At 45.3% G+C, this 18,032-nt stretch overlaps 1 protein-coding gene across 3 annotated transcripts in view; it reads right to left on the bottom strand.

Annotated features, from left to right (window-relative positions):
* Positions 1 to 18,032, bottom strand: part of BIN3 (bridging integrator 3) — a 381,110-nt gene that overhangs the window by 165,331 nt on the left and 197,747 nt on the right. For all 3 annotated transcript variants that reach the window (XM_069617695.1, XM_069617696.1, XM_069617697.1), the window contains one exon: positions 17,228 to 17,289. In XM_069617695.1, coding sequence (XP_069473796.1) covers positions 17,228 to 17,289 — 62 coding nt within the window. The remainder of the gene's footprint in view (positions 1 to 17,227; positions 17,290 to 18,032) is intronic.

Here is an 18,032-nt window from a genome sequence, read left to right as displayed (position 1 = left end):
CGCCAGGGGAGGAGGGTAGAGACGTGGACTGGCTCACAGCTAGCATCCTTATTAGGTGATTTAAGGGAAATGTTTGTTTGTAAATTTTAATGGGACGCCCAGTATATGCGTCTGTCATGGAATACTGATTGACTTGAGATAAGTAGTCTTTTTAGCTTGACGTACTCATTTATTTTGGGGCACCGGTCAGTCCCTAGGGCTGCCAGTACAGGGAGACTGTTTCTCCGAGTCATGTTTCCTTTTGTTTTTATTTTGTATCGCTCACCACTTTCAGTGGAGGGTTCACAGGTGCTTTGTGCCCCTTTTTCTGGTAACCTTTGTTATGCCTTTGTGATGTGCCTAGGATGGGCTGGTAGTGAGCCTGGTTTTACAACTTTTTCCAGTGCATTACCATGCACCATCTTTATTTTCCCAGCGATATTGCAATTTTGAATACCTCATATTCAAAATGGCAGCCCCTTGTAGTGAACGCATTTTAAAAGAACAAGTATAAAATTCAAATTAACCCTTACTCAATAAAAGTATTTTAGATTATAGATTTATTATATATACACACACAAATCACTTTTAAATACTTAGCACATTAAACCAAAACACTTTAGAATACCTTTCAAAGGCCACTGCTTAGTTTTTAGTTACTTTCAGTTACAGCATTTGACACTGACAGTTCTACCGTATTATCGGTAATAACACGCACTCGCGCACACACAACCCAATATGGTATTTGTATTTAGTTAGCAAAACCACATAAGATAATGACTTATAGGAAGGAAAACAGTTGGTTAGCGTGATACAAGCAGGGCTTAAGGTTACAAAGGCTGTTTCTTTGCACAGCAAGGCTTTTTAAGTCAAAAACGCAACCCTAGTGAAAACTCCTCCCCCACTTCCTGCCTGCCCAGACACACTGAGGCTTAGTCGGGGACACCCAAGGGTTCCCGCCAAAGGCAATACACACACAGGCCTCCCACCCCCAGAAGGGTAGAGGGGCTGACACAGAACAACCATGCTAGTAATGGCGAAAAAAGATGGAAGGCCCCAAGTTGGCACTTGGGTGCCCCTCCTGTGCACTACCGAGGCTATGGACATAGCCTGCGGTAGAGAAATCCCACAATAGTAGGCCGGACACATCCACTGCCACTGGCCATAATTAGGAAGCGGTCTTATGTGACTAGAAGGTCAAAGGAGCAGAGAGAAGAGGGCTACTCGTTATCCCCTTGGCACTCCACATAAGGTGGTGTGTGCTAGTCTCTCCGGCTATAAAGTTTTATGAGAGATACCAAGTATTTTCTCTATCCTTACTAGTTACTCTAGGATAAAGACAAGAATCTCAAAGGAGGACGCTAAGGATCCCCAGCAACAATGCCCATAAGGCGCTGTGTGCTGCAATAGTAAAATACAGATGCCTTTAAGAGTTATTGAAAAAAATAGACTGCAAAGGACAGGTCAAATACAAAGAAAAGAGTTCCAAATGATAGAGCCCATAAGAAAGAATGAGTGGAAAAAGGCTCCACTCATTCAGGATTTCAGAAAAAGGCACAGAAGTCAAGCAAATAGTTCTAGGGGTCTCACTAGGAGAGGGGATGAAGTATAACAATGACAAATCTCACTAACAGCCCACCTGCCAAAGGTTAACACCCTACTGCACACTGAACCCTGTGTACCCAAGCGCGGTAGGCACTGTAACCCACTGGAGTCCTTTGTCAATGCAACAAAATGAAAAGGCTAGAGGGCTGGTGGCCAATGTGTGGTAGTCAAAGACCGATCATTTCAGAGCAACACTAGCTGGGAAAGAAACATCCAAACATTAGCATCAGAAGAAAAATACTGTGGTGCACGGTGCTGGTGGACCTGGGGTGGGGAGCGGAGAACTCTACAGGAATACACATAGGCTTAGCTCCGTTTTAATGAGTCCTACTGTGCAAAAAATATTGTAGTTCGTCTGCTGTTGTCACGGGACATCCCATGTTTAGACAGAGGTATTGGCTATGCCATTGCATGAACAACCAAATCTCACTATCTGAAGGCCCTCTCTCTGTAATGACCTAATACTTTTACATGTGGAGAATACAATTTCGTATTTGCGAGTGCACGCAGTCCAAATTCACAATAATGAGAAGCGTGCACCATGGGCACGGATCTCTCGTAAAGGCACAATGTCTACATTCACTTTCTAAACAAAATCAAAGTTTGTTGCGGTTGCAGTGAAACAGAGGTGGTATGAGGTGGTTAGCCCCAAATAGACAAGGAGGGATTTGACCATCACCCCTGATCACAGAAAGAAATGGGCAAACAAAATGTTCTGAATCAGGTGATGCCATGAAGGACTTGTGGTTGAGGCCTAGAGAAAATGGCACAATCGAGAATCTCAGCTGGTCATTAACTAGTAAGATTTATAAGGTTTGGCAGAAAGGGAAAGAGGCGAGGGAGTGGAGTTCTCCCCAGATCAAACAGCATGGAGAGAGTCTGGGAGAGCGAGCATTGTAATCAAACATTTAGATTGCAAGATTTAGGACACTGGTCTAAAAAATGAGCACACACTTGATGCAAGGTGTGGGAGGTGAGCTGCACGAGATTAGCAAGGCAGCATGAATCGGTGCTAGGAAGGCATACATTGGTTCCTTTCACCATCATATCCCGATGATTCTCTAACAACGTCGCAATCTTTTTTTATTCTGTCATATTCTGCTCTTCCCCCAAGTTCCCCAGTCTATATTCCAGAGCTTTTCCTACTTTGGGCAGGTCAAAGCCATACACAAGAACACACACCATGCGGTTTTATTTCCTCCGTACCAGACTGCTCTGCCCCCATTCCCTCTCTTTGGCCTAAGCACAACCCTAGGTGAGTACAAGCTCCAATCAGAATAACATATGTAAATACCTCTTACAGAAAGACAACATACCAGCTAATAATGAATTAAGCTACTCCCATAAAATGCTCAAGAGAATGAAATATTATATCAAACGGCCCTTGAACCCCACAGACCTCAGGTGGAGGATTGTGGAGAATTAAAGCCTGAAAAAATATTATCTGGTTTGAAAGGAAGGGCTTGTACCATCCAAGATCCCTCCCCCATTCCCATGCCTTTGGACAGAATGGATAACAGCATTGTGGTTACTGGATCAAAGGCTGCTTCGAGATCTACCAAAAAACGAAGATACATTCTACATCCCCTATCCCGACAGAATAACAGTGGCCATCTGGCACTAAAAAAGAGATACGCGTCCCAACTAATACAACCCAACTAACTCTGCAAACAATGCCCCCAATCATTATTAATGATGTATTTTGCTTAAGCTTAAGGTTTAGATGGACGTGTAAGGAATTGTGTTTAAATTGAAAAAGTCACCCTGATATTACAGAACAAGGAAGACCGATTCTCTGACAAACGGGCCAAAGACTTGGAATGTTACTCAAATTGACTCTTACTGCTACATGGACAGAAGTGCATCCCATAACTACAACCTGATGGAAAATAAATCTTCTATTTCACACTCAAATCCACTTGAGTAGATCTGACGTGGAACGAACCTTAACATGTATCAAATTGTGATCCTGCACCCTTACCAAGTGCATAAGTATTTAATGAAACAAGGAAGACTGATGGCTGTAAGGTTTTCAATTAATAAAAAAAAAACACTGGCATTGCTCCGGGTAATAAGAGCACCCCATCTTTTTTCAGCCGACCATGAAATTACAAAAGGGAAGAAAAAAAAAAAGGCATGCTAATCAGGCTTCGTCCCACCCCAAATGGTGGTAGTCCCGCCGAATCAGCTAGAAGACAGCCCTACTGCAGGAGACCAAAAGTAATGCCAGAAATGTTTCAGCCACATTGGCCATCATCAGTAAGGTGTAGCCTGGGCCTCTAGGCACAGCAAGCTCAGTACGTATTGAGTTAATCGACGACTGATAAAGTTCTGGACAACCCTTTACACTATTATTTTTCAACATTCAATGCCATTTCAGAAAGGGAATTACCATATGCAAACCAGGCTTGGCCCCACACCAAAATAGGCAGCTCAGCCTGAATTGCCAGGACATACCCCCTTCTGCACGAGACCACAGGCCAGTAGTTATGATAAATTTCAAACCTTACTGCCATCAAGCCTCAGTTTTGTTAAAATATTTCATAAAATATTTAACATTTACCAACAGATGTTGGCCTAACGGAGTTGTAATTGTAGCTTTAAAATACCACAGCTGTTAAGGTCCAACGGAGTGCTGTTGGCTACCTGTGACCCGCTGTGGACTTTGTTGGACTGAATCGTGAATTACCAGTGAAGAGGTATCCAACGAGGGACACAAACGGGAACCATCATAGACCTGAGGCTGCGGGAATAACCATCTAACGCATCCCTATTTTTTTCTCTCTCTTTTATAACTTTGTAAACTAACTTTAGTGAAAAACTAAACTAATTGATGTATTTAGCCCCGCCCACTTGTTGCCAATTCGCTACAAATTCGGCCGGCCACACCAACGGAGTGCACTGCTGAGTGCTATTGGCTGTTGTGCTATACAGTGAAGGACCACTTATCTTGACGCAGTGACAATCTAACTTTACCTTAATTTTTTGTTTTTGTCCTAATGTCTTATGCTTCTACTCTAAAAACAGCAATGCCTGGGAGAGTTGATCCTCAGCGGTCTAAGGAGGTTAAGGTAGTGCCGCGACCATCGAAAGAGTTAAGCAAAGGTTTTCCCTTGACCACCACTGCAGAGAGAAAATGAGGGCTGCCGAGACAACCATTAGATCTTCCCATTGTCCGCTGCCTGACACCATTGGCTCTAGAGCCAGTCTTGCATGGTGCGCATGCGCAAACATGCGTGTGGGACTAGATAAATGCAGGCGGCCATCATCTGTAACAGTCGCATGGCTTTGTGTACGGTCACCTCGCGATTGGCTACATAATGAGGGATCTGGAACAGCATTTTTTTAACCCTCTCGTTGGAGGGAAAGAAGAGCCCCTCTTTGGTCCGAATTAGAGCCGCCAGAAATTGCTGGACATGGCTGGGGCCTAGGCTGGACTATTTCTCGTTGATCGAGAATCCCAGACAAAAGAGGAGATCTACTGTCTTCTGGGTATTTGAAAGGCATGTTCCGTACGAATCACCTGTAATTAGCCGGTCATCGAAGGTAAGGATAGACCGGAATGGACTGCCTGCGCAGGTAAGCTGGCTAGTACATTCGTAAACACCCTTGAGGCTGAGGCAATGCCAAAGGGAAGGACCTTGAACTGATAGTGCTTGTCCTCCATCATGAACCTTAGGTACTTTATGTGCGCTAGCAACATTGAAATATGAAAGTATGCATCTTTCATATCCAATGTGGACCTGTAGTCCGCCTGTGTCAAGAGTGGGATTACTTCCTGCAATGTTGTCATTCTGAACTTTTGTGGCTTGACAAATTTGTTCGCTGGATGCAAGTCTAACACAGGGTGCATGGTGAGATCCTTTTTTGGTACAAGGAAGTACACTGAATAAATACCCTTGTTTACCTGATGAATGGGGACGACTTCTATGGTGCACTTTTGTTGAAGGATCCACACCTCTTTGTTAGGGAAAGATTGTATGCAGTACCCTTTGGGTGCACTACAATAAGCTTGACCTCCTGGCAATAGGGACCCCACCTTTGGTATAAGTCTGAACTACACAGGTTGGTAGTGTGGCTGAGCAGCCAGGCTTCTCTCAAGAGGGGTCAATGTGAGCAGTAATGTGACACAGCTTCACAGTAGCAGTTATTCAAATAAACACTTACACTCAAGATTTCTTGATAAAACAATAATATTTTACAGTCAGTTGTATAAGCCTTCTTCAGAAGGGAGCAACATATAGATAACATTTATAATACACTTCAAAACACACTGTTTCTCTAGATCAATTGATACCCATTGGGGATGACACAGACACTTCATACACCCTCAGCTGACTTAAATATCTAGGACACTGTGGACATTGATTTATCACTGGTACATTTAGAGCAATACTGAGTTAGGTGTAAAAGATAGACTAGAGGAATAAAACAAAGGTTAACAAATAATTAATAAACGGGCAAGTACTTTTAAGAACCTTCCAAAGCAGAGTCATTTAACCCTTTCCTGGGGAAACGTTTAAAGCACAAAGTCAGAGGTAAAGAAGAGTCTCTCAGGGAGCCAGGACAGCCAATATTAATTGTCAAGGGGAGCTGAATATTTGCGGGTAGGTAATAATTCTTGCAATGTTTTTAGAAATGTTTGTAGAAAAGTAGAACACTTGAAGGGTCACAAGCTGGGAGGCATGTGAGGGGAGAAGCTTCAGAAACTCTGCAAGGTAAACAAGACAGGTCTCAACTGAGAGCGTAAGACAGCGGAAGGCTACACAACAACAGGTAAGTTATCTTAGACTTCACGGTACCTCTGGTTAGAAGAAATGGTTCCAGCTGGCTTCTGTTCCTTTGCAGCTCTGCAGATCCGGTTGTTCCTGAGCCTCAGTCATGGGGACAACATGGAGGAAGTCTGGGGACTCCTGCTCTGCAATGGGAAGGTCAGCGGCAGCAATGAGCAAACTTTGTTTCAGCGGTTCTTCAGTGTTTCAGCTCCTCACGTCGGACAGCAAATAGCAACACTGCGGTTCTCGGATACCACTTCAGACTTTCCTCGCATCTGGGGTCCAGCACACTGTTGAGGTGGCTCAGGCTTGGTCAGTCCGGCATCAGGGAAGTCTGGGGGATCTTCCTAACAATCGGGTCTGACTTAAAAGCAACGCACACAATCTGGTGTAACTCTCCCTGGAACTTCGGTTCCAGCAGCAACATCAGTGGAAGTACAGTCAGCTCCGAGAGGATGTCCAGACAGGCTTACTTTTGAGTTGATTGGTCCCACCAACTCAAAGGGAGAAGTCATCTGTGCAGGGCTTCTCTAGTCGAAGCGAATTCGGAGATTCCGCATAGCAGTAGGGCTTCACCGGGCAAACCAACGGTCCAGGAGTTGCAGCAGGCGTCTCTTCCAAGTTCTTCTTCGGATTCCTTCGTCCAGTGGTCGACTCGGCCTTCCAAGCCAAAAAGCCTCGCTTTTTATGCAGGTTTCTCCTATTAATTCCAGCCTAGCTGTCAATCACACAGGATGGTGGCTGTCCTTGCCGGACAGCCAGCCGGCCAATCACCTTTGGGAGCATTCCTGTAACCCAAGGGGATTAAGCACAGTGAGGTTCGGGCACCTCCCTCACTTCCTGCCAGACATACTGGAGCCAGAGGCGGGCTTCACTCGTGAATCCCACCGAAGACAAAATGAACAAAGGGACCAAACCTGGTTTGGCGCATAGAGTAAATCTCAAGAAGGACCTTCCCAACAGGGAATGGTGAAAAAAGACAACCAGGGCAATTTTGACAAAATGGGCACCCGTAGGTGCCTTACCGTGGCTGCGAACGCAGCCCGCAGTAAAAACACAATGGTAGTAAAAAGTAAACCACTGCCACCAGCCATTAATTGTAGAAAGGGTAACATAAAAATGTTAACTAGACAAAGGGGATACTAAGTACCCCCTCCAGCACCCTATGGTAAGATCGTGGGTCTAGAAAGTTAAAAAAATGTGTGTAAAGTCAATTTCAGTTCACTGCTCTTGGAAACAGTAGTTTCACCAAGAAAAGGCATTTAAAACCTTTGGGAAATCTGAGAGATTTCCCTGTGCCACTGCACTGAAGGTGCTGTGTGACAATGTAAAGATGATGCCTATGGAGTTTGTCAGACTCCAAAGTCAAAAGAAACAGAGAATAAATCACATTAAATTACATGAGAGATAAAAGGTCCTAAAGTGCAGCAAAACGAGTTGGGGGGTCTAAGGTAGAAGGGAATGAACACATTTCTGGGAATTCTCCCTAACACTCTTCCAGCAGAATCTGCAGGTGTGCTGGCGATCAGCATCTGGATGTTGGTGGAACTCCATACAATAACCATGGGCTATGGGCTTGAGCACCCACTGGTCTAAAGTGACGAAAAGATGTTAAACGTCCCCCGACCAGGGAGGCATGGGAGGGGACCTGGACTGGCGAGTCATTTCTGAGCAGAGACCGTGGAGCCTCTTGGGGTGGAGTTCCTACCCCTGCCTTTGCCTCTTCGCTGACCCCTATGCTGGTATTGACCGGTGCCAGCTGTGCCCTGTCAAGAGGTCCATGATGTACCCCCTGTTCCATACTGGTTATGTGGGGAACGGGAAAAAGATTGCCCCCGAAAGGAGCAGCGAGAGTTACCTCCCCGTTGTTGGTAAGGGCAAGCAGTGATTTGATTAAAAGACTTTATTCTCGTGCTCTTTTTTTGCTGTTTCGAAGGCATCAGCCACAGCTTTCCCAAACAAATGTGTGCCTTCCACTGGTTTGTTTATTAGTGAGGCCTGGGTTTCCGGCTTGAACCCAGAGTTCTTGAGCCAGGTGTGCCTTTTAAGAAGAGTACACTGAGCCAGGGTCTGCCCGCTGTCTCGGCTGCATCCAACATGTTTTTTCGGATGTTATGGGTCACCTGTTTCCCTTCCGAGACAACCGCCAGTAGGCATGATCGCGCCGGTTCTGGGACTTCCTGGAGACCCTCCTAAACTAAATTCCACTGTACATCACTATAGCTTGCCAGAAGTGTAGTGTTATTAGCAATCCTCGTGGAATATGCAGCTGAAGTGGTGATGCGTTTGCCGAGGGCGCACAGCTTTTTACAGTCTTTGTCGGGAGGCTGTTCTGAAGTAGACCATGGCACCCCAGCCCTCTTCCTGGTAGTAATAACTACATGAAGTCTGGAGTGGCATGCAACCGGATGTACAACGGGCCGGAAGGCCGGAACAGTTTTTTGACCAAAGGGTTGACGGCCCTTGTAAGTGAAGGGGACAGCAAAGAAGGTGCGATGCGCTTCTTGATGGAACGGAGCAGGGGTATAAACTGACATACAGGTGGTTGTTCCTTCAGGATGTCCTCCACAAAGTCAGTATCCTGTGCAACTTCCTGCCTGGCAATCTGGAAATGTTCTGCAGCCCTTTTCAGGATTGCATCAAATGCCATTTGGTCATAAACAGGTGAAGCTTGTCTCTGTAGTGGCGAGGAGGGACGATCAAGAAAAATGGCGTCTAGGTCAGGAGTGGGGGAAAAGCTAAGGTGCTTCCGATACAGGCTGATCTCGGGCCCCAATCTGGGTAAAGGTCAGGTGTGTCCTGCCCAAAGGGATTGTCTTGTTGGTCATAGGGATCCTCATAGACCTCTTCAGGTTCTGAGAATTCAAAAACCTCTTCCTGTGGGGTTTTGCTGGAGAGTTTTGCACTTTGGGGAAACTAGTGCAGGAATCCTCCTCCCCAGGTCTCTTAGGGGTGGAAAATGTGTCGGAGAAATCTTCAAACTTTGAACGTTTGTTCATACAGCTCTCAAACCTCACTCTGGTCCATTGGGATGAACCAGAGCAGTCAGGAGGAGGGAAAGGCTCTCCAGGAGAAAAGGCGTCCTCAGAAGGAGGGGCCTTGTCAGACAGTCTTAGAGAGGGGCTGCGACCCTTCTGAATACTCTGACGAGATGTGCTTTTTCTGCTTATTCACCGCTGAAATAATGTTTGTGAGATTCTCGCATAGCTCCGGTGGATTAGGGAGCTTTAGACGTGCCTGTAGGCGTTTCCGGCACCGCCGAAACCTTTGGGGCTGACGCGCTCTTAGACGGTGCGTCGATGCTCTGGTGTTTTATTTTTTTTATCAGGGACGCCCTTATGGGAGGAATGCCCTGACGCATGCCGAGACGACGGATGCAGGGAGGGTGGCCGATTGTGAGGATCGGTAGGTGCTGTCAAAACTTCGGCGGGCCCTTTGGCGTCTGTTGCTTCCTCGACGTATCCGTTGAGGTAGCTTATGGGGTTGTGTGTTTATCCTTCTGTGGTGCAGGTGTGCCCCTGTTGCCAGGATGTAGTCTCCCCATAGCAGTACCGGTGGCCTGCTCGTCAGGGACCGGCAACTGGGAACCAGACGGTTCAGCGGAAAGGTCTATGGCCTCCACATCGGAGCAATGGCTGCCGCTAGAATCCTAGTCACTCGAGGCACCTCTGCCGATGGGGGAAGAACTCTAGGCCTGCTGCATGGCGCAGGCCGCCCACGCTTCGTCCGCCCATCTGTTAGCGTCTTCAGCCGAAAAAGTTGGCAAGACTTGCAGGATCACGGGGCAGACACGTGTCCCACTTTCAGTGAGTGTCCTTCCATGGGTAGTTTCCATTACAGGACGGACAGAACTTAAACGGTGTCCTCTTCATAGTAGAGGTAAAGGGCAGCAGCCAGACAAGAAGGGAAAAGGGAGGGGAAAGAAAATGCATTCTTAAAAAAAAAAAAAAAAAACCACAAACCTCAGGGCCCCACGCTCCCTACTGTATAGGTCTGGCCGGAGGGCCGATGCCACGCAGTGACAGCGTCGACCGAAGCACCAGTCGCCGAAAGTCGACGTCTCTGCCATAGGGGTCCACAGCAGCAGTCGAAGACTAAATGACCAACAGTCGCCGGACAAAGAAGTTTTATGTTTTTGCAATATATCTCTTACAAGCTCTGCATATGGCAACCAGCTAGCTGGGTGGAAATAAACAATTTGAGAGACCTCGACAAGCAAGGGATTTTGGGTACACTACACATCACGTTAGGGATAGTGTTACAAGCACGCCCATGTCAACGTTCCTTTTCGATCCTCGAAAGCAAGATGCGATTACCACTAGATGTCGGACTATATGCACAGTATATGATTCTATGCAGATTAACAAGCATCAGAAATGGCTTTTATAGTTTAAGATAGTGTTTGACTCCGTTTCTAGGGAGATTGTTTTTAAAATTGGAAAAGGCAGCATGCCCATTGCAGGTTTCGGCTTCTATTGTGCAATTTTATATATAGACACCTCTCTGCAAATTAGACTGAACAGGGCTGGACTCCTGACACGATCAATCCCCACTGCAAAAGGGTAAACAGGAATGCATATTGGGCCCAGTGCTTTTTAATTATTTTATTTCAAACATCATGACTTTTTGGGAAAGCATTGTTGCAAATCTGCCTAAATTGGGAAATCGGCGACTGCAGTGGCTCTTTTATGCAGACTGTTAGGGAGAATTTACATTTCTGTGCTAATTCCCTTCAACCTTAAGTCCCCCAGCTGTGGGAATTAGGACTTTTTAATTTTAACTCGAGTGAGTGGGACCTTTTTCTCACTCATGTGTTTTTCCCTGATTTGGATTTTGTGTTTTCACTGTTTTTGGAGTCTGTCATAGGCATCTGCTTTTTGTATTGTGACACACAGCATCTTCAGTGCAGTGTCACAGAGATCATTTAGATTTCTCTTGAGGTATATATACCTTTTCTTAGGTGAACTACAGTTCCCAAGAATAGTAAAGTGAAATTGACTTTACTTAACCTTTCTCTTTGTAGGTCCAGAACACACCATCTTATGTGGAGTGCTGGAGGGAGGGACGGAGGGGGGGTTACCTAGTAGCCCCTTATCCTACTTTATCCTTTAACATTTTTACGATACCCTTACTACTTTAAATGGCTGGTGGCAGTGGTTTTATTTTTCCTACCATTGTGCTTTCTACAGCAGGCTGAACAATTCAGCTGCAGTACAGCACCCATGGGGGACCATTTTGTCAAAATGGCCCCCCGTCTTTTTTTTGCCATTTTCTGTTTGTGAGGTCTTTCTTGGGTTTTACTCTGTGCGTTGAGAAAGGTTTGAGCCCTTTGTTTTTTCTGCATTTGGCCGGCTTCAGCCCTGAAGCTGCCCCTGGCGCCAGTGTGTCTGGAAGGACAGGCTTTGAGGGAGGGTCCAGAACCAAATTTCCCTGTCCTTTGTCTCTATGAATGCCTGAATGAAACTAGTACTAATTGGCTGACTGGCTGCCCTAAAAGGACAGCCACCCTGCTCGGTGATTGACAGCCTAGGCTGTGTATGAATGGGAGAAACCTGCTTAAAAAGGAGAGGTTCTTGGGACTACAGGCAGAGTCAACCACTGGAAGAAACATCCGACAAAGAAACTAAGAGAAGCCACTGCAACCTCCTGGACCTTGAAATTGCCCGGTGAAGTCCTGATGCTGTGCTGACCTCCTTTTTCACCTCAACTGAGAAGCTCTGGATGGAACGACTTCTCCTTGGGTTAGTGGAACCAACTAACCCGAGACGAACTCCTCTTGTGCACCATCCCCGACTTGCTGTGCCTCCCCGTTGCTGCAGAAGCCCAATGCCAGGGGTTGAGTGTCCATAGTCAAGTGCCGTGGAACAAATCCAGCTAAAAGCTCCAGGAGCCTCCTAAGGTCCCTCCAGAAGCAAGACCTCCAGATCCAAAGTCCCTTCACCAGAGTGCAGGACCGAGGGAGCACGGAAAGTCCAACCAGTGTTCATTGTTCTGCATCAGTGCTGTTTGCTAAGCGCTGAAACCGCGAAGTGCTGCTGACTAGAAGAAAACCTGTAGCTGGCGCCACCGATCCAGAGTACTGCTGCAGTAGCCCTCCAGACGTCCTCCCTCATGTCCCCATGACTGAGGCTTGGGAACCAGGGCGTGCTTGGATCTAGCAAGACGAAATCCACCTGGACCCCTTTCTTCTAACCAAAGGTACTTTTTCAGGCTTGCGGGTACTTACCTTCCCGCCTTAAGTCGTATGGCCTCACTCGAGACTTTCACCTGCTTAACTTTGAGTTGATTTCAACTCCCTTTGCCCAGTCATCACAGCGTGCGTCCCTACAAGTTTGTTTCCTGAACTCTCTAACTTTGTGCAAGACTTTTATCCAAGAAGTGCATCAGAATCATAGACTTTGCCCGAATGACTTTGGCTCTCCTGGCTCCCTCAAGGGACTCTTCTAAATCCAGTGACTTTGATATTGCTTGTCCCTCATAGGTTGTAGCTTGTTCTATACCGTTACTGCTAGGATAGGCTTATCTAGACTTCATTGGAGGATTCAGTTGTCCTCACATGTTTTGAGAAACTGTTCTAACCTTTTTACTTCCCTTAACCATTCCTTTCTGCAACTCAGAACTTACAAAAGTGTATGAAGCATATGCAAAGATTATCCACTTGATTGACTACTGCTGAAAAGTAATTTCAAAGTTTACTTTAATTGTTATAATCAATTGCCTTTTGAAAGAATGCTTATTTAAACTATGTTAAATAAATAACCACCAAATAAATAATGGCCATCACCTTATTTAACCTCTTTGTAAACTACTCTAGTCTTAGCCCCTTAAATATACGTTATGACAGTGGCAACTCAAACTGTATATTGGTCACGTCACGACCCACTGTACCTCACCTTGGACCATGGTCCCATTTACTGTAATGTATTATATTCTGTATGTGCAACAATATGTAACTACTGTTGATCCGTAGGTTTTTAGCGCCCAGTTAGCCGAGCGTTTGGCCTCGCTTTACAAACAAACTAAACTATTTATAACTGAAACCTTTAGTACAAGTGTTATTTGGCTACTTGTATTGACTAATTTCATCTGTACAGCTCACATTTACCCCTCTTGAGATAGGCTTGGCTGCTCAGTCAAGCTACCGAACTTGTGTAGTACAGACCGATCCCAAAAGGCGGGTTACCTAATATCAAGGAGATAGGTATTTTGTCGTCTCACCCAGTGTGACTGCACCAACTCTTACCCAACACACACGACTTGGTCATAACGGATGAAACAGCAATCTGTCTGCAAATATCATCGATGGCCATGGAGCAGTACTTGACTGAAAATTATTTGACTAAGCGTGGAGAAAACCAACATTTTGGTTTTAAGCTCCAAAAACGCAAAGAGGTGATGAACAACAGTAATAAAGAGATTCCATACCTCGTTGATATTAGGAGGGAAAACGCCACTGGTGGCCACCCAGGCTTCCATTATACATAAAAGGTACGGCAAATGTTCTTGTAAACCTCTAGTAATTTTCTATAAACGTGACACCAACGATAATCTATGGGACAGATACCAAGATAATAGACTGTGTACCCGACTGGAAGAAATTGGAGGGGCTATTTTGGAGGAAAGTGTGGTCTCTCCCAATTTGTGTACCAGTACAAGTTATACGTTTTGAGCTGGGTCTATTGTGTCTTGACATCATGTACAAATACGGCTCATTACTTGGTATAGAAAAAGTGTTCTATATGACTCAAACCATAGACCTATGCTGCCGAAGATAGCCGCCTTGTTGGCATCTACCGAAGATCGATCACTTAAGGGGAGAAAGCAAACTTTCTTGGAAGTAATGAGCGCTGTCGATATTGAGCTCAATGTCCCAATTGAGTACCCAGACAGAGCGAAAGTCAAGCTGTGGCAGTATGATTGGAGGTTGACCTGGGACAAGTCCAATAGGCATGACATTTTTAAAAGAGGCAATTTACTTTTTTACAAAAAACTAATGAATAAGCTCCAAGGACATTTGATGACGTTTCCTGCACCTAAGTTAAGGATGTTGTTTTTAAGGTTACAATTTAACTCGTGGCCAACCGGAGAAATCCAAGGCACTAGGTTGAAGCTGATGCAAGAGAAATGCTGTAGATTTTTCCAAGAAAATTAACGAAGTAGAAACCTTGCAGCATTTAAATGGTATTGTGTCCGCATTTACTCCCTCAACGAAAATTGTTTTTGCAAAATGTTTAAGGATTATAGAGATGTCACTTCAGAAACCTTATGGGAAATTATTTTTACAGGTCAACGACAGACTGATTTTAGCAGCAGTTAGATATTTAATGTTTAGATATTTTTGAAGGTGAAAAATAGTACTAATATGAAATATGTATTTTAGAGGGAGAAATATGACGTTAGGTACGCTCTCTTGTTTGTCAATTGTAATAGGAAATATTTTGTTCTGTTAAAGTATATTTTATTTTTCGGTTTTTGTTACTTTGTATGTATTGAGAGCTGAATCATTGAATATTCAACTAAATCAATAAATTAAAAAAACATAATAAAAAATAAATAGGCCCAAGCAATCCAAGACGCTTCTATGGAAGAGTTATGAAATCTATCCAAACCAACAGCTGCAACCTGCAGCTCTCCAGATGCTTTGGTCTAGAACCCATGACCAGCACCATAGACTATGCTGTTTGGGGCTGGTGTTTTTTTGTCCAAAACTTCTGGAGAGCAGCCAAAAGGCAGCAGATCCCCTGATCCAAACCCTATACCACCATTAACAAGCACTGCAAACAATATTGCTTTTTGTCCATAGACCGACTCCCATCTCTCAGGGATAAAGACCAGGAATTCAGCCTAAATGGCTAAGAGCACCACTGGAGTGGAATGCTGCACGCTTCCCTGTCCCCACCAGCTTCCCTGGTAATTTTCAGTGAGCACAATCTGGTGCATGCCCCATCCCATATATCTATTAACAATACCCAGGGCAGCCACTCACGCTAAAGCACAGAGAGGAGACAAAGCTGATGGTGGCAACCTTTAGGTGCCAAAATGATGTGCTGTGGCAGGTGGTGATCAAATGCACCACCTACCTCCTCCGAGCCAAAACTAATTATGGAGGAAATGCCTGATCAATGAGCCAAACTATGTACTACACCACCGGGGTACAAAAATCAGTTTTGATGCTCAAGTGCTACCTCTGAGCCAAAACTAATGATGGGGCTAACCACCAATAAACTGAAATTCACTTTGTATTATTCTCATCATGGCATGCTACAACCCGGCATCGAAGCACCTTAAAAGAAAGAGGGCAAGCCTGCAAAAAAGGAATCCTAAAAGGTGTTCTTTTGTTTCGTTACAAAATTGAAGATTTCCAATTCTGCAAATCTCCTATAGAAACATAACTAGAAAGGACAGACTTCAGGACCGAGAACGTCAGTAATGAGGAATCGCCGATGAAGAGCCACATGGGATTTTTCATATAAAAGAGTACCTAGTATTCAATGATAGTTCCATGTGTTATCGCTGCAGTCACGTTACCCGTTTGCACTTAACAGTGCAGTTTTCACTGCAGTTGTTTTCGCCGCCACCATTTCAACCTGCAGTCCCCAATCTCCTACCCCAAACGACCGCGGTGAAAACTGCATTTTTAAAATGAATGTGTAAAATGGCCGTGCCGAAAACACGGCACACGCTCTACCATCCCGCCCCCTCCTTTACAGGGCAATGCACAAACAGAGGTGAGCTATACAAGACATCTTTACATTACACATTTACGGCACAACCAATTGTGGCGCCAATGTGTCACTGCCACATATGAGACGAACATAATTGTGGACCATGATTGAGGCAAAGCGGATAGTGCAACAAAAGCGCCCTCAAGTAGAAGCTACGAGCCCGAAATAATTGTGCTAAAGCCATCTTCGAGGCATCTCCACCCAGAGACACCTATAGGACGAGGCTAATTGTTCCTCCGAAGCACCATATAGAAGCCAAGACTAACAGTGGTGCTACAATGAAGCCGGCCATCTTTAAGTCTTCACCATGCACCCAACTCTGCAAACACTATACCAATGACGTTGGCCTCAATAGGTGGCACTGAGCCCAAGCTAAAAAGTGAAAGCTCCACAAAAGCCTGAACAATGGGAGGAAAGCAAGAATGACCAACTCAAGGAATCCGGCCACTTTCGAGGAATAGAAGATACCTCTGCCAGAGCGGCAGGACAGGCCTCCATTGAAGGTCGAGCAATAATACCAGACTGATTTTAGACAGGGCCACAAGTGACATGCCTGCAGTGACTGGAGAAGAAGCAACATGCATGGATGGAGATATGCGAGACAGGTTTAGATGCCACGAAGGGAATTAGATTAGAAGGGACAAAACGTGAGCAAATAGGGGCAGACACGTCTGAAGGGATTCTTAAAGGGGTCAGGGAGAGACGTGCACAGCAGTGGCAAAAAGACGTGCATGGAAGGCACTTTAGAAACTTGGATCAGAGAGGTAGGGAAATGCACTGAGGGAAACATGCAAGCGGATGTGAAAGGGGAACACACACGTATGATAGGGAGGAAAAGGTACAATTGGAAAGCACAGAATGGTGCGGTACCGATAAATACACGGGGAGAGGCTTGAGGGTCTTGCATAGGCAAGGCAGAGAGTACCACGCAGAAAACCTCAAGCCTTAGACCAGAGACGGAAGTACATGTGTGCAAAGAGGAGCACGGACAGGAGGGCAGGGAGGAAAGGGCAGTGGGTGCAGGAGTCACACCTGGGGGTAGGGAGTGAGAAGACCATATGCAGGAGGGGATAACAAAGGGTACACACTGAAGAGCATCACCAGTGGACAATCTTTAACCATGCCCCATCATCAGCCACCTACCTAAATCAGCCTCTGTGCTCTTCCTCATGTCCTTCTGCAGCTTCTTGGTTTGATCTTCAAGCCTAAAATATTATTTAAAAATGATAATATTGACCATTAACATAGGGCACACCATAAAGTCCACATTGACCACAATGATACTAATACATTACTGGTAGATTAAGTAGTACCCTCGACCACACCTCTTGGCTACTGCTGTATGAAACATACATTGAAGGCCTGCTTATATGTAGAGGATATGGTTATTCTGGCTCCCCACTCAGTATGGCCTGCAAAACAATATGAACCTGGTAGAGGTGTAGTGAAAAAACATGGATATGGAGAAGACTGAAGTAGCCTTCCACACTACAAGCAAAGCAGAATTACAGTTACCATTAAAGAAACGAGCTACGTCTACATTGGTACCACCAACAATTGTTTTTCAGAGCTTCAAAAGGGACTGTCAAATTTCTACCAAAAGAAGGTAAGAATTGCAAGATATGCCATAAAAAATGGCTTCTATAACGGAATTATGCAGTCCACTTTTCTCAAATTACACTCCAGACTATTTTCCTGCTGCCCATTTCTTGTGTCATCTACTGCCCCTTTCTCATCCCACCCTCATTACCTAATCCCGCATCCGCTTTCCCCATCCATTTCGTGGACCGCTCAACACCCATCCTGCCGACCTGCCCCACACTCTTTCCTCATTGTGCGAGGAGAGACGCCCACAAGCTCCCTTTTATTCCTCCATGCTTGCTGGCAAGATGGATTTCCAAACCCTATCCGGGGGTAGATTTTGTAAGGCCACCATATTATGGTAAAC

This window comes from Ambystoma mexicanum, chromosome 10 (assembly GCF_040938575.1).
Source record: "Ambystoma mexicanum isolate Mex_15411 chromosome 10, UKY_AmexF1_1, whole genome shotgun sequence".
In the NCBI taxonomy this organism is placed as follows: Eukaryota; Metazoa; Chordata; class Amphibia; order Caudata; family Ambystomatidae; genus Ambystoma; species Ambystoma mexicanum.
The sequence above is the reverse complement of the archived record's forward strand: the minus strand, read 5'-3'. Positions and strand labels throughout refer to the sequence as shown.